Raw genomic sequence first — 25,541 nt, forward strand, 5'->3', positions numbered from 1 at the left:
TCCAGAGATCCCACTCCCACAGCCTCAGGTCTGTTCACAGCAGGAAGCAGGGCAAGTCTCTTTGATCTTTGCATCTTATTTTCCTCATTCTATTTTTTTAAAAAGATTTTATTTATTTACTTGAGAGAGAGAAAGAGAAAACACAAGCAGGGGTAGGGGCAGAGGGAGAGGGAGAAGCAGACTCTCTGCTGAGCATGGAGCCCGACACGGGGCTCAATCCCAGAACCCCGGGATCCCAGACCCAACCCAGGAGACCCTAGAGGAGGGAATTACATGCAAGGCACAAGAGGGAAGACAAGAGGTTTAAGGCAGGTGCTGATGACTTTGAGCTACAAGGTTTCGGGAAAAATGACATAGCATCATCAGCTGGCCCAACCCTTTACCTTTATAGTAGGAGGCCCAGAAGAGGGCAAGGGATGCGCAGAAGCCACACAGCTAGTCCCAGAGAGCTGATCCCAGATCCCAGGACCCCCCCTCTTCCTGGAAGGTAGACCAGAAGGCCACCTTGGTCCTTGAAGAGGAGAGAGGTGGAGTGCACAGCATGGTACCAGGAACCCTGAGTGTCTCATCTCATCCCATAACCAGCCCAGGGTTTGCCATTCCATTGCCATGTCACAGATGAGGAACCGAGACTGGTAGAGGCTAAGTGACTTGCCCTGGGTCGCCAACTAGTAAGTGCCAGAGCCTGGATGTGAGCCCCAGCCCATGTGACTCCAAGCCCAAGAGATGGTCCTTATTACAAGTTGACTAAGCACATTAGCCCCTCTGGGCCTCTGGGCACAATCTTATGGAATGGGATGAACAAAGGGCAGTCGGTGCCATGCCATGACACAAACGCTGTGCTTTTGTCCCAGAGCACCTGCCAGCAGCCACCAAGCCCCCCAGGGCCCACCTCACACAAGCATCAGCACAGTCCTAGGAGGAAAGCGGAACTATTATGGATGAGAGTGCTCAGGCTCCAGCGACAGGAAGTGGTTTGTGCAAGGCCACTCAGCTGGGAGATGGCAGGGTCAGGATGGGAAGCCAGGTCCCCTCACCCTGACCCCGTGCCCTTTCCACTGCTCCTTACTGGGAGCCACAGGTCCCCTCTGTGTGCTCCTGGCCACTATGGGGTCAAGGGCCTTGCTGGCTGAAAGGACTCTCAGGCTGGTGTGTCAGATCGAGGCTCAAGCAGGACACGCTCTGTCCACACCGCAGTTTGACAAGAGTCTTTGAGGTCCATGATGCTGACTGCAGGCATGTCCAAAGGTGGCGAAATACTGATTGCACCTGCTTTTGCCCCTGACATTCTGCAAGTAGATTCGGGGGCTCACTTGTAGGTATTTCCCTTATGTCCCCTCCAGGGTCTCAATACCTACCCTCAAACCCTTCTGCCTCAGCTGACACGCCTGCCTGCAGAGACCCCAGGCACCTTAAATCAGCAAGAATCGTCTAGGATCTTGTCAAAATTCAGATTCAAGGTCAGTAGGTCTGGGGTGGGACCTAGGGGTCTGCCCTTCTGACACACTCCCAGGTGTTGCTGCTGGTCCTTGGACCGTATGGCTTTAGAGCATCTCTAGGCCAGTATTTCCCCAAGTCCCCTGATGATCAGAATTATCCAAGGTGCTTGTTAAAAATCAGCTTCTCGGGCGTCCTCCCTAGGATGTGATCAGTGGACCTGGGAATCTGATTCTTAATTAAGCAAGCCCGTGCCCTGTCCCCACTCCTCCCCCTCCCCCCATGAGTCCTACGGCCAGGTACACGTGGGCAACAGTGCGGAGTCTAACCCCCTCATCTGGTGTCCTAATCCCCTCTCAGCATGCCCACCAGGCGCGGCCCAGTGTCCACCCGAGGGTGGCTAGCCCCCCTCCGGCAGGGCCTCCCGCCCGCTGTGCGTCAGAGTCACCGGAAGCTGACGTGCCCGAGGCCCAGGCTCCCAGAAGTAGGACAGAGCCTGGCCAGGCTGACCAACTTGGCCCCGTGTGCCTGAGACTCTCCTGCTCCGCGTTTCCTGTCCACATTATCTCCATCCTCTCACCCTCTGAGGTTGCTGTCACACCGTTTGACACGTCTGTCCTCTTGCAGGGAGTTCCTTGCCCGGTTCCCTCTCTGGGTCTTCCCAGTCTCAACTTGTAATTCCCGACTCAACTCCATGTAATCTGCGGTTGTGCTGCTTACTAGCAGCATCAGCTGAACCATAAGTAGTGTGAGTGATTTATTTATTTAGAATGAATTATTTACACCCCGCATATTTCCAGAAAGGGGTTGAGGCAGAGAAAGACGCATCAGCAATGCGGCCATTGGGCTTACACGCCGGGAACCGATATTGCTTTAGATACCATGGTCTTGAATTAAAAATGGGGGTCAGAACCTTGAATTGAATCTTTTGCCAGCCGGACAGGAAGGATATGGGTTGGGTCGTTGGCAGGAATAGATTGGGAACCGCCATGCGCTCGCTCGATAGCACCATGCCCTTCTTTGCCTCTGCTTCTGTGAAAACTCAACCCAAAAGAGCAGCTGTGCCTCTTCTAGCTGCCCTGGGCTTGTTTTGCCTCTCCGGCAGGTTCTCTGTTTTAATTTCACTCTTCTGAATCGCCTTCATGGTCTGTGATAGTTCATTTCATCCACACGACTTTGAATCTGGAGGCAAATGGAGACATAAATCTTCAAGGAATTCCCTGGCTGGGGCCTGGCGGCGCCTCAGATGGCGAAAGCACTGGTAACAGTTAATATTAACCTTAGTCTGTCGAGGGCTTTATAGTCTGCAGAGTGCTTCTACCCTGCTCCATGACCCTGTCCTGTCGGATGCTCTCAACAGTCCCTGGAGAAGGGCAGACTTCGCCCATTTCGCAAGTGATGCTCAGTGATGCTCCAGGAGGCTGCTGATTTGCCCAAGCCAGTTCTGGGCAAGGAGAGACACAGGACGGACGACCACCCAGAGCATCTGGGTTCAAGACCTCTGTTCTAGCTGCTCCACCAAACTGCCTCTCTGCCGTGTCCGCCTGCCCTGGGGTGGCAGTGCTGGGCAGTGGGAGGAACAGCAGTCTGCGAGAGCCTGGGTGAGCATACGGCAGATATCGTACCGCTTGAGTGAGGGAATGAATAAATACCTGTGAGCACGAGTCAGCGAGGGAATACATGAATGAGAACAGACCCCCTCGTTCCCTGCAGAGGATCAGCGGGTCCTACCCGGATCCCTGGAGGGTTCATATTTCCTCCGATCCATTTGTATCCACATCAAAAGCTACCAACCTTTCCTGACCACACGCATGACATTCAACCCGCTCTCAGGCCTGGACTTCCCCGCACCAGGCACCCAGTGACACCATCAGGGAGGCCCACCCATAGTCTCTGCTTGGCCCATGGTGCGTGCCCTTAATACCCCTTCTCCCTCTCTCGCACCACCTTCTTTTCTTTCTTATGAATCCAGAAGGTGGAAGCATCTCATAGATTATTAATACACTAAAAGGCCCCTCTGGAGACCAGTGCCAAGAAATGGCTCCAGCCGGGCCTGGATTCTTGGCCTCTGCTGTCTTTCTTAGAGAGCAGCCGCAGGAGGGGTTTCCCGTCGTGCTCCGTCACACCACACCTCCTGAATGGTCTCCATCAGGTCCACGGCCTGGCCACCCAGCCACCTCTGGGTGTGGCCGCCCCGTGTGTGGGCTGGGCGGAAGCAGGATTCCGGCTGGGTGGGTTTTGACTCCCGGGGGCTGAGAAGTGGGGGCCGTGTACAGCCTGAGTGTCTTGCTAAAGAGCCCCCATCCTGCCCAGGATGCTTTGGTTTCAGGGTCTTTGGTGCCAGAGTAAACCATCTTGGTTGTTGATGCACAATGGGGTGATTTAAAACTCTGAGCCGTAATTGGAGATCTGCTTCTGGTGGAGAAGTCCCTGTCACTGCAACGGTCACTACTGTTCTATAGTCTATAGAAGTGCTTTCATTTAAAAGGGAAAGCCTTCAGTGATTCCCACAAGGCATGAAACACGAGAGGCTGGTCCCATTGTACATAAAAGAAAAGCAAGGCTGAGAGAGAGAAAAATCAAACCATATTTTGGTGGAGATTGCAGAGCACTGGAGGGTGAGCTATGGGACCCAGTTCTGCTGTTACTGTGAGAACTGTAGAGCAAGGTCCTCTCCATGCTGGGCCTCTGTTTCCCAGTCTGTGTAATGGGGACACTGGATCCGATGCTTGCCAAGACCCTACCAGCTCTGGCCTTCTATGAATCTATCTCAAATTCCACAACCCACAGCTAAGTAAATAACAACAACAACAAACAAAAACAACCCTTTGATTTCTCAGGCAACCTACAGCTTTAATACGATAATCACTTGAGACAATCAAATCAGATGACAAAATTCCTGTTCCTAGGATGCAAATGGCATTGACCCACAGTTTAGAACTACGCCAGAATTCAGTAAATAGCAAAGGGCTTGATTGGGGGGGTTTCACTGATTTGGTTTTTTAAATGTCAAAACCAAGCATGACTTAGATTTTGCAGAAATCAAGTCCTAAATGTTCTGGGCCGTAGTTGCCAACACTTCAACAAACACAGAGTCAACATTCCCCTGTCTGCATGACCTGCTTCCCTCCGCTCCCTGGCAGAAGCGTCCCCACGGATTCAGCCCCATCACACAAGCTGAACAGTCCCTCCCCCGGTCCTGGAGGGAGCACCGCGGCGCGGGATGGGCTGCCGAGGGAGGCTGGGAAGGTGCCAGCACAAACGCATCTACGATTTAATATCTGCTGCGCTGCCTTTTAAGGGACGGGCTCTGCGGGATACGGTTCTTGACGAAATAGTGTTTGCGTTTTCCTGTGAGCAGCCCTTTATCCCTTCAGGAATCTGCCTTTATTTTCATCAGCGAGAATATTTCTGTCTGCCAGCTGAGGCAGCTATCACCTAGCTCCCAAGAAGGAAGGAGTTTTGTCCTGGTCTCTGAGGAGGTCAACCCCCTCTCGATGCATCTCTTGTACCTTCCCCGGGCTCTGCCAGCATCTCTGGCTTCAGCTGCCCTGCCTTCATTCCCGCCCCCCACCCCCCGACTCGGCTCCAAATTCTCCTGCCTCTTCCCCAGGCCCCATGCTCGCAGAAGGACAGCCTAGGTTGGGGGCAGGCCAGCAGAACTGCTCGGGAAAAGCGCAAGGTAGGGTCAAAAGCAAACCCCCTTCAGAACGCTGAGGACAGGATTCTGAGGGGGTCTTCATAAAAGTCAAAGGACAACATGGGGTCCGGAGACAGGAGATGTGGGCTGGGGCCGAGCTGGAGGCCGTTTAGGATCTCCCTCCACTTTCATTTACCAAGGGGCTGCAGGTGGAGGACCACTCTGGGTCCCTTCATGTCTGGCAGGCTCTGATGATCTGCCCTCCTCTTTCGGGAGGAGACTGAGGCCTAGAAGGCAGGCATCCAGGCCTCTGTCAGCAAGTACTCCCCCAGTACCCCTCAGCACGGGAGCCAGGCCGGCGTCAAGCCGGGGGCACGAGGCTGAATGAGAGCAGACCCCGGCCTCAGGCAGCTCCAAACCAAGACGGACCCAGGCACAGGGCAGCACATGCCGTGGCGGGGGGTGGGGGGAGTGGGGGGGGGAATGGCACAGCACAAGGAATGGGGGACTTCACAGGAAAAGGGGCAGCAAACTGCACCAGAAGGAACGAGCACAGTCCTGCTGGGTGGAGAGAACTCTGTCTGGGGCCAGGGACATGAGGAAGCAGGGCAGGGTGAGAGCAACCTCTGACCACACTTGGGACTGTGGGCTTCGTCCTGGCAGCCCTGGGATATTTGCCCCGCTTCTTCCCAACAGGGGCAGCATACCCCGAAGTTCTGGAGACCAGGAGCACTCCTTAGAGTCCCTGGGGTCCCAGGCCGTAGAGTCGCAGGGTGTGGGAGGTGAACGTGCCCGGTCTTGCAAGACTCCAAGAATTAATTGCATCTAAGTCGCCTGAGCTGTAGGCATTGCAATGGCAGCTGGGGCAACAAGTGGATCTACAGCCCTTGAGGCATTTGCTGAATCCCTTAGCCTGGACCCGCTGAGTGGAGCCCGGGAATTGCATTAACACAAGCCCATCCCCAGCCCCCATAAGTGACTCTTACAATATAGTTTGAGAGCCTGGAACCTGGTCTATGCTCACTCTCTGTATTAGATCTCCCCAGCAGCAGGCCTGGATGAGATTGGAATGTTCGGGCAACTTCAGGCAACAGGGAACCCCCTCATTCACAGCCAGGCAGCCTGCCCCATTCTGGATGCCTTCAGCAATAAGGGCTTGCTTGCAGGGAGTGGAAGCTCTGCTCCCCACTAACTTCAGCCATTGCTCCCCCATCTCCCCACCTATACCACTGAGAACCAGCAACATCTCTCACAGAGCCATGCAGCTCTGGAGGCGAAGACTCCTGCGTCCTGTGTGTCCTCCAGTCTGAACATGCTGTCTCCCAGGGCCAGACCCTGCCCCTTCCCAGATGCCTCCCAGCCTGTGTCCTGATAGGTCCCTGCCAGGGAGGCCCAGCTCTGAGCTCCCCCAGGGCGGCGTCTGACCAGGTCAGGGAGGGACAGAGCTTGGACTCTAAGAAGGTCCTCGCATCTAGCTGGCTGAGCTGACGCTCCCCAGTGGCCGAGTGACTCACATCATGACTTAAACAATATTAGCCTCTCGACGCAGCAACCAGGAATCAAGAAGCCCGGCAAAAGGCAAAAGTTAAATTTAACCGATTTTGGCACCAGGCTGAATTTTCACCCCTCCGTCGCGCGAATCCCTATTTTCGTAGCACCAGGGAACAGAAACAACTGATTACACATTCCAGGCTGTCCAGCAAGCATTGTTCCCCCAAAGGGCAGTCAGAGCTCCTTTTCAATTACACAAATTACATGCATTTTCCCATTTGCGAAACTCTGTTTGGGAGCCCAGTTTTGAATAAGTTAAGGGATTACTGAATCCCTTGAGTGAATGTAGGCCCACTCCTCCAGCCCCTGCACCATCTCTAAAGCCAGCTCAGCCTCTCAGAGGTGGGGAGGGGGCCGGGAGGTCCCCAGAGTCTGCCTTCCCAGAACGTGGAGGGAGGCAGAAGCTCCAAGGCTACTTCCTATCAAGATCCTGATCTTTGTTGCTCCACTTTCCTCGGCTGGCTCCACAAGCTGGGAGAAGTCTACTCTCCTGGGCTCATCCTGTGATTCTGCCTCCAAGGTCCCCAGAGCTCTCCGAACTGCCAGGCACCATCCAGTTCCCTGCCCCTTGGCGGCCCCATCAGTGTGCAGTTGGAGCCCTTGACCTTATGCAGTCCCCCCGCAGATGTCCAGGGCAGTGGTGGGCCGTGCTTGCCTGCAGCAATGCAGAGTGATCCTGTTGCAGTGGGGGCCGAGAATCTGCGTTCCCTCCCATGCCCTCCACCTCACCACGGTCACGTCCACGCTGGGAAGAAACTGTTGCCACGGAGGGTTTTCAGGCTCCACAGCCCGCGCCCTGCACTTAGGTCAGTTCGGCGCTCAGTGAGGACCTGCTGGGTGCCAGGCCCTGTGCTAGGCCCTGGGAACTGGGGGACAAAGAAAATGGGGGCCCCTTGCCCCCCAAGAAGCTTATATTCTAGCAGGGAACACCCGGAAATAGAATAAACCATCTCCCACAAAATGTAATTCCTTTAATGACAAAATATCGGATGCAACAGACATGACGTAGAACCACGCTTCCCAATCTTCTTTTCGCCATTACTCTCCTGAGAAGCCCCTATAGACATGTTTTCCTATCCCTGCACCGCTCATGAAATTTTAATGCCACAGATACTATAGATCTACTTATGTACCGTATGTATCTCTGTGTTTTGTACATAAAAAGAGTAGGATGTTTCGCTCCCTCCCCACAAGAACCAATTTACACTGGCTTGTGGGAGATGGCCTTCACAGAGCAGGCTCTGTTGAGGAAGGAGCAATTAATTCACTCTGGGGCTATGGGAGGCACAGAAGGAAAGGGATCAGGGAAGGCATCACAGAGGAAGAGGTACTTATCCAGGGTTTTGAAGGATGAGCAGGAGTTCCTCAAAACAGAAAAGGGACTCAGCATGGAGCTTCCTTTGCTGGGCAGCCTGCGATCCTGCCTCCTTCCCAGAATCCCTCCTCCCTGTGGTAGTCAGCCTTCAAGATGGGCCCCAGTGATTTTCACCTCCCACTACAGCTTGTATAGTCCTCTTCCACACTAAATAAGCACTAATTTGTATGACCAAGAGAATAAGGCATAAATGACAGTGTGCAACTTCTGAAGCAAGGTCCTAAAAGACTTTTCCACCTCTGCCTTGGTCTCTAGATGAGTCGCTTTGGGGGAAGCCAGCTATCATGCCATGAGGACACTCTAGCAGCCTTATGAGAGACCTACAGGAGAGACACCGATGTGTCCCCCCATGTGAGGGAGCTGCTTGGGGGGCTGATCCTCCAGCCCCAGTCAAGCCCTCAGATGATGCTAGAGTCCAGTCTCCAAATCTTCCAGCTAGACCCCAAACATTATGGTGCAGACATAAGCCATTCTCTGCGTCTGAATTTCTGACCCAAGGAAATAATGCAATAATGATTATTGTTGTTTCAAGCCACTAAATTTGGGCATGATTCATTATGCAGTGATAACTAACACGGTCCCGACTTCATAACCCAGTCTCCTGTCTTGTCAACTTCTCGAAGCTGGAGGCCTTCCTTGCTCATGCTGAGGCCAGGTCGCTCTGGCCGGCAAGCCAGAGTCCTCAGCGTTGTACTCCCTCCTGGAGCTCCTCAGAGAATTCTGAGGAGCAAACCATTCCAAGTGAGGCTATGAAAAGGTCCGGAAGCTCCCTTGATTCCTCTCTGTGTGGGGACTGTCCAGGGAACTTGGCCTGCCATGTCTGAGCAAAATGTCCATCTGCATGCAGGTCTTTCTACCCTCCATCCCTTCCTTCCTCCCTCCACCCCTCTGATCATTCAACAGACGTAGAATAATGTCTGTGGAGTGTTAAGCACTAGGAAAAACAAGAGGAACTCAGGGCCAGGTTCTGTCCTTATGGAGCGTACAACCCAGCTAAACATGCCCCCACTGGGGCAAAACCCTAAGAGAGGGACAGGCAGAGGGCACGATGGGTGGGCTATGTACGTGTTCTGCTAGAAGTAAATGCAGGGAAGTGAGAAAAAGAATTTTTCGAGGGGCTACCTTAGAGAGTACAGTAAGGAAAGGCTTCTTGGAAGAGGTAGCATTTAAGCTGGGTCTCCAAGGATGGGTGACACACTAGGCATGGGGAGAATGGGGCATCTCGGGTGGGTGGGGGGGACAATGTGGCAAGAAAGACCCAGAATGCTGCGGAGTCGAGGTATTCAACTCAGGAAGCAGTAGGAGGCAGGGCAGGGGTGACAATACAACGAGGAACACTTAGTGCTTAGGATGGGCCAGGCCTGGCTCTAATCACAATTTCATCCCTGAATCCATACAGCCGTCCTATGAGATCAGTCCTCTCCCTCCCCTGATTCTACAGGGGAATCCCTGTACAGGGGAATGCCTGGCCCTGCTGCCTAGGGAGTGGAGCGAGCTCTTCAGTTTTCAGGAAAGGAAGCTCAAACACAGAGAGAGTGACCCGACCGAGGTCTCACGGCTGTTTGCAGGAGCCACGGGGCTCGAAGCCAGGTGAGTGGCGCTGGGTCGCAGGCACGTGGTTCGGTCTGCACCACAGCATGCCGAGCTGCTCTTCGGGCCTCATCTCCTGCTATATCCACCCGCATTCAGCGTGGCCTGCTCAGGCCACAGTGAATGACTCACTGCTCCCCAGGCCCACGCACTCCCCCACCTCCCGCTCCTGAGCACCCCGTTTCCTCTGCCAGCAATGCTCTCCTGCACGGCTCCAGCTGTCCAACATCCTCTCCTCCTTTCCAGCCAGCCCCACGTTGCTCCTCTGGGAAGCCTTCCTTGCCCCTGGGCTGAGTGCATGGCCCTCCCTGGGACCTCACCCCCTTCCTCCTCATACCTCAGTCACGGGGAGCTCCGGCCTCCCTCTGAGCTGTGAGGTCGGGGCTCTACCCCCAGCACCTCATGCGAGCTCCTCAGTCAACAGGATTGCAGGGAAACCAGATCCTGCTGTGGTCAGGCTCCGCTGGCCTCCTCATTCTCACCCCGGCTCCCCACTGACCACGCTCCCGCCCCACTGCCCCGTTCTCCGCTCCCTGAATGAGCCAAGTTCTTTCCCAGCACAGGCCATCTGCATCGATATTTCCATCGACCCAGCCAGCTCCTTCTCACGCTTTGGGTCTCAGCTCAAATGTCACCTCCGCCAAGAGGCCCTTCCTGACTGCCTTGGGGCGGTCACCACTAGTCCCATCACCCTGCTTATTTCCGTCCTGGCAGTTTCCTACCACAGTCTCAGCTCAAGACTCCCTGAGTTTAAACCCCTGCTCGGTTACCTAAGTGCTGAGCGTCCTTGAGCAAGTCACTAGGCCTCTGCGTGCCCAGGTCTTCTGATTTATAAAATGAGAATGATAATAGTGCTTACAGCACAGAGCAGGTATAAGGATTGCATCAATGCAAATAAGCGCTCAGAACAGTGTCTGGTATGTTCTAAGTCTGGTACACGTATGACACAAGTGTTAGCTCTTAGATGATGACTTGCCTACTTGCTCACTGCCCACCTCCCTCCTAGCACGGAAGGGTAGGCGCCTATCTGTCCTGTCAGCACTGTCTCCCCAGAGTCTACCAAAATCCCAGGCGCAGAATTCTAGCTGTTGGATGGCTGGATGGCTGGACGGCTGAAGCAAAGACATGATCAAACTGCGTGGGCCACCCCTCATCTTTCCACACTCTTCTTCTCCCGTTCAAAACAACAGTTGACGCTGCTGAGTGTCGCCTACGTCAGGCCATGCACTCCCTGGCTGGCTGGTGTATGACGTTAGCCAGTGTGAAGAGTGAACCCTGGCCAGGAGCCCCAGCAAAGGCTTGTGTGTGTGTGTGGGGGAGCAGTCTTGGTGGACAAGACCCCGTCAGTGGGGGAGGGGGGCTTGGCAGCGAGTAGGTAAAGGCCCATCTGATTAGGAAACAGTGAGAGCAGGGCTCAGAGGCCCGAAGGTGCAAGACGCCTTTGGGGAAGGGTGGGTGGTTGCGAGGGGCCGAGGCACAGAGGGAGTGGCAGGGACAGCAGAGGACACTGGGCAGGCGGACTGGCCGGACACTGGTGACAGAGTCAGGCTAGGACGTCACTGAAGGACTCCAAACATGCAGCGGAAGTGTTGGGGCTACCTCACAGAGACCCACCATGCGGGCTGTGCCAGCACAGGCCCGGGGGGTCAGACCAGGAGGTGGGGTGGTGGGGGGCTGGGCAATCATTCATCCAGGGAAGAGTCAGGGAGGCCTGAACTGGGCAACTTAGGAGCCATGTTGCACAAGGAACCATTCCTGCAAAAGACTGGTGGCCAAAGACAACCAAAGGTGAGACCCGGACCTTACCTGCACCAGATTCCAGCCTTGGAGGGACTCCGCAATGATGGACGTAACGGATGGACAGACTCCTCCAAACACCATCAAGTGGTTCGGCCCGTATTTTATTGCATCATAGAAGGCTTTCAACCCTTTTGCATTATCACACTGGAGAGCAAGAGACAGAAAGAGAAGCCCGAATTAGAAACAGCTTTCCCCAGGGACAGGGGCCCAACGGTGGATTCACACAAACAAATTTCCTCATGGGAAACCTGCTGGGTTTCAGCTCCCCCACTTGGGAGGCCTCTCTCTAAGCCAGCCAGCAGCCCAGGCTATAAGCTCAGCGAGTGTGATGTTGGAACCCCCCCATCCTGGCTCTCCTCCCGCTGAGCACCTTCCCAATCCAGGACCGCTGGCTCTCCGGCAGAGCACACAGAGGAAAGGGCCCCCCAATGCCTCACTCTGGGGTCTCCCCCTTCCTGGAATCATTTACATGTCAAAAGGGGACAAATCCACACCCATTAGAATGGCGATCATCAAAAAAGCACAAAATGGTAAGTGTTGGCGAGGATGTGGAGAAATTGGGATGCTGGCACGTTGCTGGTGGGAACGTACGACATGCAGCTGCAGGAAGAAACAGTACTACAAGGCCTCAAAAAGGTTCACTGGGATTGCTATGCGAGTCGGCATTCCACTGCTGGGTAGACAGCCCAAAGGACCGGGAGCAGGGACTCCAAGAGGTATTTGCACACCCATGTTCACAGCAGCACTATCCACAACAGCCCAAAGGGGAAACAACCCAAATATGCATCAAGAGATGAAGGGATCAACAAAATGCGGCATATGCACACAACGGAGTATTTTTCAGCCTTAAAAAGGAAGGAAATTCTGACACGTTCTACAACACAGATGAACCTTGATGACATTATGCTAAGTGAAACAAGCCAGATGCAAAAGGACAGTTATTGTAGGATTCCATTTAGATGAGGCCTCTAGAGGAGTCAGATTCATAGAGACAGAAAGGAGAATGGTGGCTGCTGGGGGGGCTGGGGGTGAGGGGAATGGGGAGTCAGTGTTTAATGGGTACAGACTGTCAGTTTGGGAGGATGGAAACATTCTGGAGACCGATGGTGGTGATGGTCACACAGCCATGTGAATGTACCTATATGCCACTCTTTTGTGCACTTAACAAATGGTTAAAATGGTAAATTTTATGTTTTGCATATTTTATCACAATAAAAAAAGAAGGAAGAAGAGGAGGAGGAAGAAGGGGAGGAAGAAAAGGAAGAGGAGGAGGAGGAGAATCTAGGGGGAAGAATTCGCTCAGCAAACACTTGCCATGCACTGCTGTGTTCAGTCCAGGGCTGGGTACTTAGTAGCATACAAGTTGGACCCGGCCCCCTGCCCAGGCGCTCACATCCTAGAGCGGAGAACCGAGCCCTAAAACAGATCCAGGCGATCCAGTATGGAAATGAACAAGGACATATTGTCCTCAAATATCGGGAGTCAGTTAGGACTCACTTCCACCTGCACCTCCATCATTCAAGCCACGTGGTCATCTCTTCCGTGTACAGAGCTAGGCGCCCAGCCGGGCTTCTCGCTTCCCCGGGGGCCCAGGTGAGCCTGCTCACCACCCAGCCGCCGTCGGAGGGTGCTTTGTAAAACATAAACCGGTCCTTCTGACTGTCCTGCTTTCAGTGCGCTTAAAGCCCAACTCCTAGCAGAATATAATTCTCAAAAGGTTAAAAACATACTTTTTATGAAAATCGATAGTGGGTACGTGTCAACCTTTTATTTAACTCATTAATAGGGGGATCTGCAGGATGACAAAGTGGATTCAAAAGGAAACTTGAGACAGATTTTTATAGTGAATGGAAAAATAAGAAATAAGGTAAGATTGCCAAATTAGATACAAAACGGGTTAACGTCCTATAAGGCAATAAAAATAACCTTTGGGGACAGAAAAGAAAATCACTACAGGCTGGCACATCTTGTCAGTTGTAGAGAACTGTAAGGTGCCTGGGGCTTAAATTCCCCCAATCAGATGACTCTTAGGCAGGGCAGCTAGCAAAGGCTCTACGTGGTAGGCTAACTGGTTATATAATAACTATTTTGTATCATTTACAGGTTTGGTACCAGGGTCTGAACCTTCCCTGTCATAATGGATACAAGAAGACACAAGGTGCAACCTGCCTCCCACTCTGACCTGATTTCCCTCCACTCTCTCCCTTGCTCACCAAGTACAGCTCACCAGCCTCCTTTCTGCTCCTTGAAATGGAAAGCAATTTCCTTCCTGCCTCTGGGCCTTTGCACTTCCTGTTTTCTTTGCCAGGGACAGTATTCACTTGGTTCTCGACAGGGTTCCCTCCTTCTCATCATCCAGGTCTCCGCATAGCTCTTACCTCCTCAGAGAAGTCATCACTGTCCCCTTATACAAAATGTCCCCCACCCCCAGTCACACCCTAACATGCCACCTTATTTATCGCCCTAAGGCAGTTCTTAAAATTATCTGAAATCATCTTGTCTATTTCTTGTTGCCTGTAGATTGACCTCCCAACTAGAATGTAAGCCCCCGAAGGCAAAGATTTTTGTCACTGTTTTCACAGCCGTCTCCCCCAGAGCTCACCCAGGGGCCTCGGCAAGAATCCGTCGCATGCATGACGGAGTCCTCTGACAGTCTTCCTGTATCTGCCCTCTCTCCTCTCCTTCTGCGTCCACATCTTTCTCCTTATTTTTGTCTTCCTCTCCATTCTGTGTCCTCCTCTTCCTTTCTGCTCCCTCTCCCTTCCCCTTAAGGGACCATAATGTGGGACCAGAGGGGTTAGTACTTGCTGCTCCATCCTCATTTGAGAGACTCTGACCCACAGTGGGTGCCAACAGAGCTGGAAATACGAGTGTGAGTGGTGGCTGGCCTCAGAGAGCCCACTGTCCAGCGGTGAGACAGTGCAGAGGTGGCCACGGCGCATGGGGCACGGTGGTCGAGCGGGGAGAGGGGCAGGGCGGGCTGTGGACACCCCCGGATGGCGGCAAAGCGCCCTGGGCGAAGGCTAAGGGGCCAAGTGAGGGCGTTGGATTGCAGCCTGCAGGGATTTGGGAAATAATGCCACTTTTAAATTTAAATTTAATTTAAAAAATGACCATGCTAATTTTTTTGCCGAGAGAGAGAGAAAACGGAAGGTGGGAAGGAAGGGGGGAGGGAAAGAAGAAAGATTAAATTCTTATTGCTTCCTGGGGCCCTCTATTAATTGTCCCTGTTCCTTGATTGAAAGCAGCGTTTCCACCCTCTGCAGAACACAGCAGATAGAACAGAGCAGGTCATGTTTTAATTGTTTCTACCATGATTTACTGAATCATTTCCCATTTTAATACATTCCTGTAATGATTTTAGCTTGTTTTCTAATCTGTTAACTAATGACAATGATAATAAAGCACCATGAAATTTATAATCAAAGCTGCATTAAAATAATATTAGCAACAAGGAACTTAGGAATACTTGTTTCTCTGCAAACATTTCCCCGGCACCTAGTCTGGGCAAGATTCTCTAATAATGATGATGTCCTGCCTTCTCCCAAATACACAACTTCTGAATGTCAATTCAAGAACAGGAGACTATTTGACAACCAGTATTTGAGCTGGAAGAATCTTCTAATACTTCCAAAATGTTACTCTGACTCCGTTTTCACCAGGCTGGGTGTGGAAGGCAGAATTCTGGCCCCCATGACCTGTGCCCCTTGATCTTACTCTCATGAATCTGTTATGTTACAGGCAAAACCTTTGCAGATATCATTAAGGTTTCTTATCAGCTGACCTTAAAGAATTATCCAGGTGATCCATGTAATCACACAAGCCCGGAAAAGCAGAGATCTTTCCTGCTGGTAGCGGGAGTAAAATCAGAGATTCCAAGCATAAGATACATTCTGTGTGCCTGTTAGCTTGAAGACGAAGGGGGCCACAGGTCAAGGAAATGGGGGGCTCAGTCCTAAAATCAAAAAGACCTGGCTCTTCCCCAGGTGAGCCTCCAGTTAAGAACCCTGCCCAGCTGACACCTTGTAAAGTCCCGAGCAGAGGACCCAACACAATCACACAAGGCCTGGACTTCTGGCCCCTGGGCTGTGAGCCGATCGATGCGTGGTTGTGGCGTAAACCACGAAATCTGTGGTCATCTGTTATGGCAGCAGCAGAAAACTCACACAGTGAAGTAAAATGAGAAAAGTAAGAATAATATAATGAGCTTTTCCTTAAAGTTAAGTGTATTCCCTTTTAAAAACTATCCTTAATTTATAGATACTTCCTAGTTTATATGATGTTAAAATGTTTTTCTGTTATAAAATTATAGACAATAGATGGGTTTTGTTTTTAATGTCCTGATGTGACAAAATAAAGTTTTTTTTAAAAGATTTTATTTATTTATTTGAGAGAGAGAGAGAGCACGCGCACACGAGCGGGGGGAGGGTGGGGCAGAGAGAGAAGCAGGCTCCTCACTGAGCAGGGAGCCCGATGTGGGGCTACATCCCAGGACCCCGAGATCACGACCTGAGCTGAAAGCAGATGCTTAACTGACTCAGCCACCCAGGAGCCCCCAAAATAAAGTGTTTTTTTTTTTTAATCTAAGTTTCTCTTCCAGGCCCCCCTCCCCGCAGCGCTCCTTTAGCTTTTACTGATGTGTGAAATCCAAACACGTGGGCATTGCTCATCTAGCCAGCCCCGTACCTTCATTTTCAGATGCACACCGAGGACTAGGGGAGGGAGGGGGTTTGTCACGGTCCTGTCAGGATTAGGGGAGGGATTTCACGACTCCCAGTTCAGAGCTTTCTCAATAGTCTGGAGAACTCAGCTCATCAGGCAAAGGGGATGTTAAAGCTAGCAGTGTTCTAGAAAGGACCATTTCCCCCAGGATAATGCTTCAAGCCCAGGCCTCCTCCTGATCAGCGCTGTGGACCTGAGGCAGGATAAGCCACCTTCCGGGCACCCAGCACACTCCCTCGGCTCCCCTACAGAGAACACTTTGATAGTGACTACCAAATAAAAATCACATGGACATATCTGTCCCATTTTAGCTGCTATTCTCCCTTATCCTCATTTCTGGTACTGTGTCTTCTTGCCTGGTACCAATAGTGGCCTAATTAGAGGGACTTTCCAGCTGACCAAAGCTGAGTCTTTGTGGTTGGACCAGCTTGGAGGTTGTCAAGCTCAGCCCCTCGGGGGCCTAGGACCTGGCAGAGATGTTCTAGAGCCAGCAAGGGGGCCTCTGGGCTCCTTGCCTTCGCTTCCACCAGTAGCTCTCCTTGTTTCTATTCTGTCTTCAGCATCAGGGTTCCATGTGATGCTTAATTTGAGAAGGGCATTCTATTGCTAGCAGCATAAAATGCCTGGAAACCAAGAAGGGGAGGACCCCAGAGGTCCCTGCCAGTGTATGATCTTTGTCTTTGGCCTAGGGAAGGGCAGGTGAGTGGCCCGCCAGCGAGGCTGGATGAGCCGGTCACTTGAGCACACTCCCTCAAAGTTAATCCACTGCACATCAGTTTGCCCGATAATCAATTCACCAAATCACTGGGGGATTTTCTCTAAGTTTGAGTTTCCTGAGGGACTCCTCGCAGACACTTCACACGGCCATTTCACGAGGCTTCGTCCTTCCAGCTCCAGTGAAAGTCAATTTCACCTGTGTTTCACATTTCAGTCCTTCCTAAAGGCTGCACTCGGAGACGTTCCCCTAATGCCTGTTTATTACCGTCCTCTTCTTGCAGACTTCAGACCCGCCCCTGCATGAACCAGGGAGATGCCAAAGCTTCTCTACTTCCCCCATTTAAGGTGTCTGTCAGACGGCTTTTAGTGAGCTGGCCACTGGGCAAAACTATCATTCTGAGAAATTGTTTATGGCAAGCTGTCTTTGAGCGCTTTGGCTTTTGATGAATTGCTCTCAGAGTCCCTATAAGGGGGTTCTTGTGTCCTGGAAGAAAGCTATGGGCTTTATCATGTTCTCCGACTTTCCCACCTCTCCAACTAGAGCCCTCCCACCCGCTCACATTCTCATGCAGTAGTTCAAAGCTTATCGATGGGCCACAGCCTCTGATCTGCAGTTCTGCGACCTGGACATGGGCCCTGGCACACAGTAGACCCTCAGGAACTGTTGCTTCCCCCGCCCCCACTCCCCTTCCCTGTCCAGTATGTTTCCTCTTTGCCCTCCACGGACTCCACACCTACAGCAGTTCACGGTCACTGCCCCCAAACTCCCTGCCCTGATTTCATTTCCGATGGCCCCTTCTTCCTGGTAAGGACACACTTGTCACATATAGGCTCTTAAAATTCAGCACCTATAAATGGGAATAGATCCAAAAGCCATGCAAATCCATTTTTTTAATGAAAAAGTAGAACTCTGGAATACATCCCATTTTTCATTTAAATCTCATTTTTAAAGAATTAAAATACTTTTTTTGACTTAAAAATTTCAAAGCAAATGTTGCTGAGAGTTAAAATGTAAAAATGCCAAGGAAATGTCAGAGTTAATAACGACCAATTTGAAACTGAGAATTACTCCGTACAGAATTTCAGACTTCAGGAAGAATTTGAACACTGATGTGTCCAATCTGCCCCAGATACAAAGCCCTCCTCCATGCCCCCTGCTCCAGGGGCAGTCGGCATCTGCTTACATCTCCCCGGTGGCAGGAGTCTCACTCCTTCACGGGGGAGCTAAGCTGTCTCTGGCCAGCTCTGCTTCTTATGAAGTCTTAAATATCACCCTCCTTTTGCATTTCTCTTTCAAGTTCTCATCCTAGAGCAAAGGTCAGCAAACTTTTTCTGTAAAGGGCCAGGCAGTAAATGTTTTAGGTTTTGGGGACCATATGGTGTCTGTTGTCACTCGTCAACCCCTTGCAGCCCAGAAGCAGCCACAGACAATACATAAACAAATGAACGTGGCTGCCCACCCCTGCTCTGGGGCGTTTTAGAATTCGTACAGTCTTCCATACCCACGAGAGCCCTTCAGACACCTAAACTCGGGCAGCCTGACTTGACTGCAGAAGATGCTTTCAGGCCAAACGACCTCTTCTAATCATCCCCATAGGATATGGTGTCACACCCTTTCCATCTGTGGTCACCAGAGGCTTCAGAGGACAGACATTTCTAGGATGCACCCCCGTCCCCCAAATACCTCCATCTGCCCCGCACAGAAAAGGGATGCTAGCTAACATGCATCATGAACTCACTCTGTGTTCGGCACAGTACTAAGAACTTCATGTAAATTACCCTATTCGTTACAATACTGTTATAAGGCAGGTATACTATTATTATTTCCACCCTTACAGAGAAGGAAATGGAGCTCCAGAGAAGTTATAACTTGTCCAAGGTCATATAAAGGGTAAGGATTCCATCCCAGGCAATGTCACTTCAGAGCACTATTTTATTTTAAATAAGAACGTTATTATGAAAACTGAGGGTTCTAGAGGGGAGGGGGTTGGGAGGATGGGTTAGCCTGGTGATGGGTATTGAGGAGGGCACGTTCTGCATGGAGCACTGGGTGTTATGCACAAACAATGAATCATGGAACACTATATCTAAAACTAATGATGTAATGTATGGGGATTAACATAACAATAAAAAAATTTAAAAAAAAATTAAAAAAAAGACCGTTATTATGAAATATTTGTAGAAAAGAATATACCATATACATACAACTTACATAAAATATGAAAAATAGTAATACGAACCTATGGTATACCCAACACCCAGCTTGTGTGGAAGCCTCTGTGTGGCCACCCTGAGGATCACCCCCTCCTTCACCCAGGGGGCACCCCTAGTCTGAATTTATCCTTCCTTGCTTTTCTTTTTTAAGATTTTATTTATTTATTTGAGAGAGAGAGAGCACAAGCTGGGGGAGAGGGAGAAGGAAAAGCAGGCTCCCCAATGAGCAGGGAGCCAGATGTGGGGCTCAGCCCCAGGACCCCGGGATCATGACCTGAGCCGAAGGCAGACGCTCAACCGACTAAACCACCCAGGTACCCCTTCCTTGCTTTTCTTTATTGTTTTATTACATGTCTATGTTTCCTAAACACTATATCATGTAATTTTACTTGTTTTTGAATGTATATATATGTAGAATCATGCTGTATATTTTGCCTGAAACTTGAACTAAAAACCTCTTAATGGCTGTGTGTTGTTTGTGAGATGTTTATTGCTGAACACGGCAGTTCATTCATTTTCAGGGCTGTGTAGTATTCCAGGGCAGGAATATGCCATGGTTTATTTGTTCCTTGCCCCGCTGGTGGACACTTGGATTATTACCAGTATTTTGTTTGGTTGCTGTTGTAAATAAGACGGTTGAAAATTTCTGTATGTGTCCCCTGGCACATACGTGCAGAGCTCCCCTAGCGTCTAAACCTGGAAATGGAATCATTAAATCACAGGATTTCCCACATTTTTTCAAAGTGGTTTTATCCATTGACACTCCCACTGTCAGTGTTTGAGAGGACTCACTACTCCACATCCCTATCAACCTTAATTTTTGCCAATCTTGTACATACTGATGTCATTTCAATTTGTCTGTTCCTGATGATTAAAGAGGATAAGCCATCTCTTCATATGTTTATATGTGTTTTGTTTCTTCTTTGGGACCAGTGACTTTGCTCATTTTTCTGTTGGTTGTATTTTCCTTATTGATTTGTTCAGAGCATGCCTACACATGAGGCTAAATTGAACGAAATGATCACCTCCCACATTCTGAGCACGGACTTCTATTAATGCAACCTTAGAATGCAGTCCTTGTATTTGGCACCTACTTCACACAGACCTTACTATCAGTAAAAACTACTAAAGCATCACACATAATCTCTTGGTAACAAAACACCTATGAAACTTTCTTGGGGCAGTGGGGGGGGGGTGGAGAAAAAGACTACTTGATGAGAAATGCAGCCAACCATAACATGACTCAAAACACAGATCTCAAGAACGGAGGCTTGTGGTTAACAAGGGGCAATTGTGAGTTCTGCACCCATTTCACACGAAACAACCGGCAAAGTGAAGAAAATAACATAACATAAAACTCAGAAGGAGGAGGAGGGGAAAAGAAGTTGTAGGACTGCAAATTTCCTCTTCTTCCACAGGAAAACTTGGATCAATACCATCTACAATTGAAAACTGGAGTTTAAAAGCCAGGACTCTAACCTCACTGCTTTTCATTGTCTTTTATTACCCTTGATATTTCAGAAAACAGGACTGTCTGTAGTGAAGGCAAAACCGTTTAATGTGGAGTAATTATATTTCCTTATTTTCTCCTGTGGCATTCAAAAAAAATAAAATTTAACATCAGTTTTAAATAGCATGTAATAATGATCTCATTTTATAAAATGATTTCTGTCCATCTTTCTCCATATAACGTATGCATGGCAACATGTCTGGAATGAGACTCATCTAATGTTAAAAATGGTGAGATTTTGAACGATTTGTTTTTACTCTCTTCTTTGTACCTATTTGTTTTACTCAAAAAATTTTTTAAATGCACATATTATTTTTATAAAGATAGGAGGTCGTTTTTAAACCAGTAGGCTTCTCACACCCAGCCTGCTTTCGCAACCATGTTAAATCTTTCTCATTCTGTTCTTCTGGGGTTGACTTTCTGAGCTGAAGAACAGGACTTCACATTTCTTATCGTGAAATCATGTTTAAAATTAGCCCAGCACCATGGCCAACTGAATTAAACACTATCTTGTTTTCCCATGGAAATTCATTCATTCAGACATTTTCTGAGCCCCTATTAAGTGCTAGGAGAAACAAGTAGGTCCCTGCGACACATAAAATTCCTCGAACAAAGCGGATACTCAAGAAACATTTATTGACATATTAAGTTTGGAAACATTAGGAGTAATAGTAATAAGACAGCATCTATTTGTACCAGGTACTATTCTCATGTCTTTATATATATATTAACACACTTAATCCTCACAACAACCCTGTGAAGTATGTCCTTTTATTATTCGTATTTTAATAGATGAAGCAATTGAGGGTCAGAGAGGTGAGTCATTTGCACCAAGTATCAACAGTGAGGAAGAGGCAGAGTCTGGGTAGGGACACCAAATCCCCGCTGCAGGGTATCTGTGTTCTGCTTTTCTCTCTAGGCACGAAGCGACACTACATTCCGCAGTCTTCCTCACAATCACCTGTGACCACTGAGCTTTGGGCAATGGCAGGTGAGTGAGGTGGTGTGCGCTCTGCCCGGGATTGGCCTATGAAGCCCCTCCACGGGTGTCCTGCACTCTCTGTTCCATCCACAGTATGAGTAGGGAAGACTCCAAGGTCCTACAAGTTAGAAGTGGTGGAGTTCCCCCACCCAAATCCCTGTGGTCATCATGGAAGGGCATTGCCACTTCAAGAGAAACTGCCAGAAGGAGGATAGTCTCAAGAGCGGATAGCCTCTGGGAGCCATGCCCTTGGGATACGCCCCACTCCTGCCTGGCAACCCAGCGCTTGGCTGAGCCTGGCGGTGGAACTGGGGCTCACCGTTTCTGGCCAGCACAAGTCTCAACAGCAGGCAAGCTTGGAGTCCCTGGTCTGGCTGGGACTTTCTCAGAGCCACAATGCTACCTGGGCCTCTTTCTCCCCACCCTGCTTCTTCCGTGCCCTGCTTTTCATGGGGGCCAGATCTGCCCCCAGTCAGAAGACCTGTCCTGCCTTTCTCTGCTCCCTCCCCGCCGCCCCGTACCTTTCCCAGTGCACCTGCTCCCCAGAGGGCCCAACCAACACACCCCTCTGACCTGCACTTGACTATGACACGAGCAAGAAACCACCTTAATACATGAAACCACTCTCATACAGGAGTGTCTGTTACTGCAATTAGCATCAACTAATAAACATTCCCAACCACCTGCTGGAAAAATTTTGAAATGTAAGAAATCAAAACACCTGGAAAACTATTAGAGAAAGGTGAAACTTTAAAGAGAGATAAAAAAAAAGATGATGACAGGAAAAAGTAGAAAGAAAGCATGCTGTGCATTTAAAATATGTCCCCTATCGTGCAGGACACTGATGTCAAACCAGAATTGAAGAGACATAAGCAGCTACAGCTCAGATCTGGTGCACTGGGCTGTCTTAGTCCCCCCGCGTCCCCTGTGCCCAGCAAAGGGCCTGGTTCCAAACAGGTGTTTAACACATACTGGCTGAGCGTACCATGCCGCGTGGTGGATGCGGCCCCCGCAGGTGGATACAGCCTGAAAGAAGAGTAGTCACATCCGAATCTCTGTCCCAAAGAGCTTATTAACTCCAGCCATCTTGAGTTTTTCACACCCTTTCCTCGGGGTGATGGACAGACCATCTGCTTCTCAAAGCCTCCAGAGAGCCAGACTGTCCATCCTGGATACTGAGAAAACCTGGCATTTCTCTCTTCTCCCTGAAGTTGTCACTCTGCATTCTTGGTCAGCTGCAGACTGTGTTATTTGAGGATGATGGGGCCACAGCCCACGTCCCTCCTCTGCACGGGGAAAGCCATCTACCCAAACCAAAAAATGTTTTTCAGACTGGTGGATACAAACTGCGTTTCTTGGTTAGCTCTCGATGAGTGCCCCCGCACAGGCAGGTGTGATAGTCTTAAAAGTCAGGGTCATGAACACGAAGCACAGGAAGGCTGCCGGTTGGGAGGGGGGGAGGGGGCAGTGGAGGTTTGCACAAATATCACAACTTGTCAGCCCTTCCCTTGGGGATGGGGGCCCGGGTCACCTGCTGAAGAGGGACCGCATGCTGGTGGCGTGCCACCAAGCCATCTCTGCCCCTCTCCGCCCCACATACGCCTCCACAATGCGCTTCTCTTCCTCGCCATTTGCTGAGGGAGGGCGGGAGGTGTGAGGGGGTAAGACTTGGTCCCTGCCCTCAGGGACGTGCAGTCTAGGGGAGGTGAGAGACACAGGAACCATTCGGTAAAATGCGGTGCGGGGCACAGCGGAGGTGTAGATCAGTCACGGGATCCTTTGCTCCCATAATACTCATGGGGGGCAATGCAGAGCCAGGCCTGTGGTGGGTGCTGGGGCTGCTCGCGGCTGCCAGGGAGTGAGCAAGGAGACAGAAACAAAAAGCTGGAACACAAGGCCAGATAAAAGTGGGAACCACGGTAGAGACACAAGTCATGCAAAAAGGAAGGTATATTCAAGTCACGCTGACATGTTCTGCCCAGACTTCTTAGAGGAGGTGCGTTCAGGCTGAGCCCCGAAAGGTGTAGAAGAGACAGAGGTGACGGGGAGACGCAGCGGGCTGAGACTGAGCGTGAGCGAAGGCCCGGGATGGGGAAGTGCCAGGCACACGGGAGAAATGGGGCATTTGCTTCTGGGGCAGGAGCACGGGGTGCAGAAGGGATGGGTGGGGTGAGCCGGCGCCCTGGGGAAGCTTGGACACCAGGCAGGGCGTGCTTTCTTTCCTCTGGGCAGCAGGACGCCCTGCAGAACTTTAATCAGGGAAGTGCAGAGATGGAAGCCGGCTTTACACTGATGCCTTTGGAGGCTCGTCTGGAGGAAGAGGCCCTGGAAGTGGGGGAGAAAGGAGGTCAGCTGGGAGGTGGTGGCCATGGTCCAAATGTGAGGCCTGATGAGCAACCTGGCCCAGCACCCCTGGAAAAAACGAGTGCCCAGAGCAGAGCTCACTGGTCAGGCTGTTCTGAGGCTTGGGTTTGACCAGCACATGACGTCAACAGGACCCAGTCAAATGGGTCAATCTCAACGGCCTCCTTAATGGGACCCAGTGATGGGGAAGACCAAGGAGGAAAGAGAAGAAAGAAAGAATAAACCCAGCTCTGCCAAGCACAGGTTTCAGTCCTGCACAGGGTGGGGCCAGGCCTGCCCCTGCCTCGCCCTGTGACCTCTTCTTCACAGACCTTCACTTATAAAAAACGAGAAAGTCGAGGGAGCAGATTTATCAGGTGGGAGAGATTAGCCTATGCTGTGGCAACAACCACGCCCAAATCTCAGAGCAATACCCCCAAATCTCAATGGGGCATTCCAGAAAGATTGATTTCTCTCTCCCTGAGGGGGGCTCGATGCATCACAGTAACTCAGGGGTCCAAACTGATGGTACCGCCACCATCTAAATGCTGCTAGCTGCCAAAGGAGAAGGAAAAAGAAAATTCTCCAGAGACTCAACCAGCAATTAAATGGAACTCATTGGCGGGACTTGACCCAAGAAAGTCCCAGGGACCAAATGCAACCTGGCCAGCAGGAGAGGGGAACTAGGTGTCAGGGAGCCTACAAATGACCGCCAAGTTCATCTCTCCGATTCCTTCATGCCCTGACAATCTGTGTTTTGGTTCATGCTCAAGGCCAGGTTTTGGTTCAACTTATTAAACATATCAAACTAACATTTCTTCAGCACTGACTTATATGCCAGGCACCCTGCTAAATTCTTTACGTGCATGATCTTTTTCACCTTTCATAATGGATCTCATTTAATATTTGCAATGACCCTATGGAAAGGATACCAACATTACCCCTCATTTAACAGACGAGAAAATACAAGTTCAGGGAGCTTAACTGACAAGCTCGAGGTCACATGACTAGTTAAGTCCTGATCCTGGGACTCAAAACCAGGCCATAATGCTCTAAACCTTGCCTCTGCCTCTTACCGTCTAAGCCGCCCAGAAATGGGGTCAAATGCGTGGGCAGACGGCGGGCTGCCCGTCACCGTGGGTGTTCAGGGAGAAGCCTGCAGGAAGAGGCTGTAGAAAGGATTATTTCACCGAGTAAAGGGCTAAATTAGTAAAAGACTCTAATCCTGAGATTCCATGGGGAGAGACAAGGAGACAGGAAAAGTGGGATCAGTCTTGGGAAGAGCAAGTGGTTCTCTGGGTTGGAGCACTCCATGGGCAGATGAAAGAAGTGAGAGATGGATTGGAAGGGGGGGTTGAGCACCCACATACAGGGCTGCACCCTATTCTGGAGGCCCCAGGGAGCTTTTGTTTGGGTTTGTTTGTTTGTTTTAACCATTTTCATCATTTTTAAGTGTATAATTCAGTGGCATTAAGTGCACCCACAATGTGGTGTGACCATCATCAGTATCTATTTCCAGAATGTTTGCATCATGGCAAACAGAAAAGCTCCATACCTATTAAACCCAGGGGCGTTCTTAAAAGGGCTTAACCTGATAACGACATCACCAGAGCTGAGACGGGAAGACATCCATTCCCGACACCTGAAAGACGTGACTTGA

General features: G+C 50.5%; 1 protein-coding gene across 2 annotated transcripts in view; it reads right to left on the minus strand.

The window, feature by feature from the left end:
• GABBR2 (gamma-aminobutyric acid type B receptor subunit 2) overlaps positions 1-25,541 on the minus strand; it is a 341,289-nt gene that overhangs the window by 222,661 nt on the left and 93,087 nt on the right. For both annotated transcript variants that reach the window (XM_078061504.1, XM_036074158.2), the window contains exon 2: positions 11,400-11,537. In XM_078061504.1, coding sequence (XP_077917630.1) covers positions 11,400-11,537 — 138 coding nt within the window. The remainder of the gene's footprint in view (positions 1-11,399; positions 11,538-25,541) is intronic.

Source organism: Halichoerus grypus, chromosome 14 (assembly GCF_964656455.1).
Source record: "Halichoerus grypus chromosome 14, mHalGry1.hap1.1, whole genome shotgun sequence".
Classification (NCBI taxonomy): Eukaryota; Metazoa; Chordata; class Mammalia; order Carnivora; family Phocidae; genus Halichoerus; species Halichoerus grypus.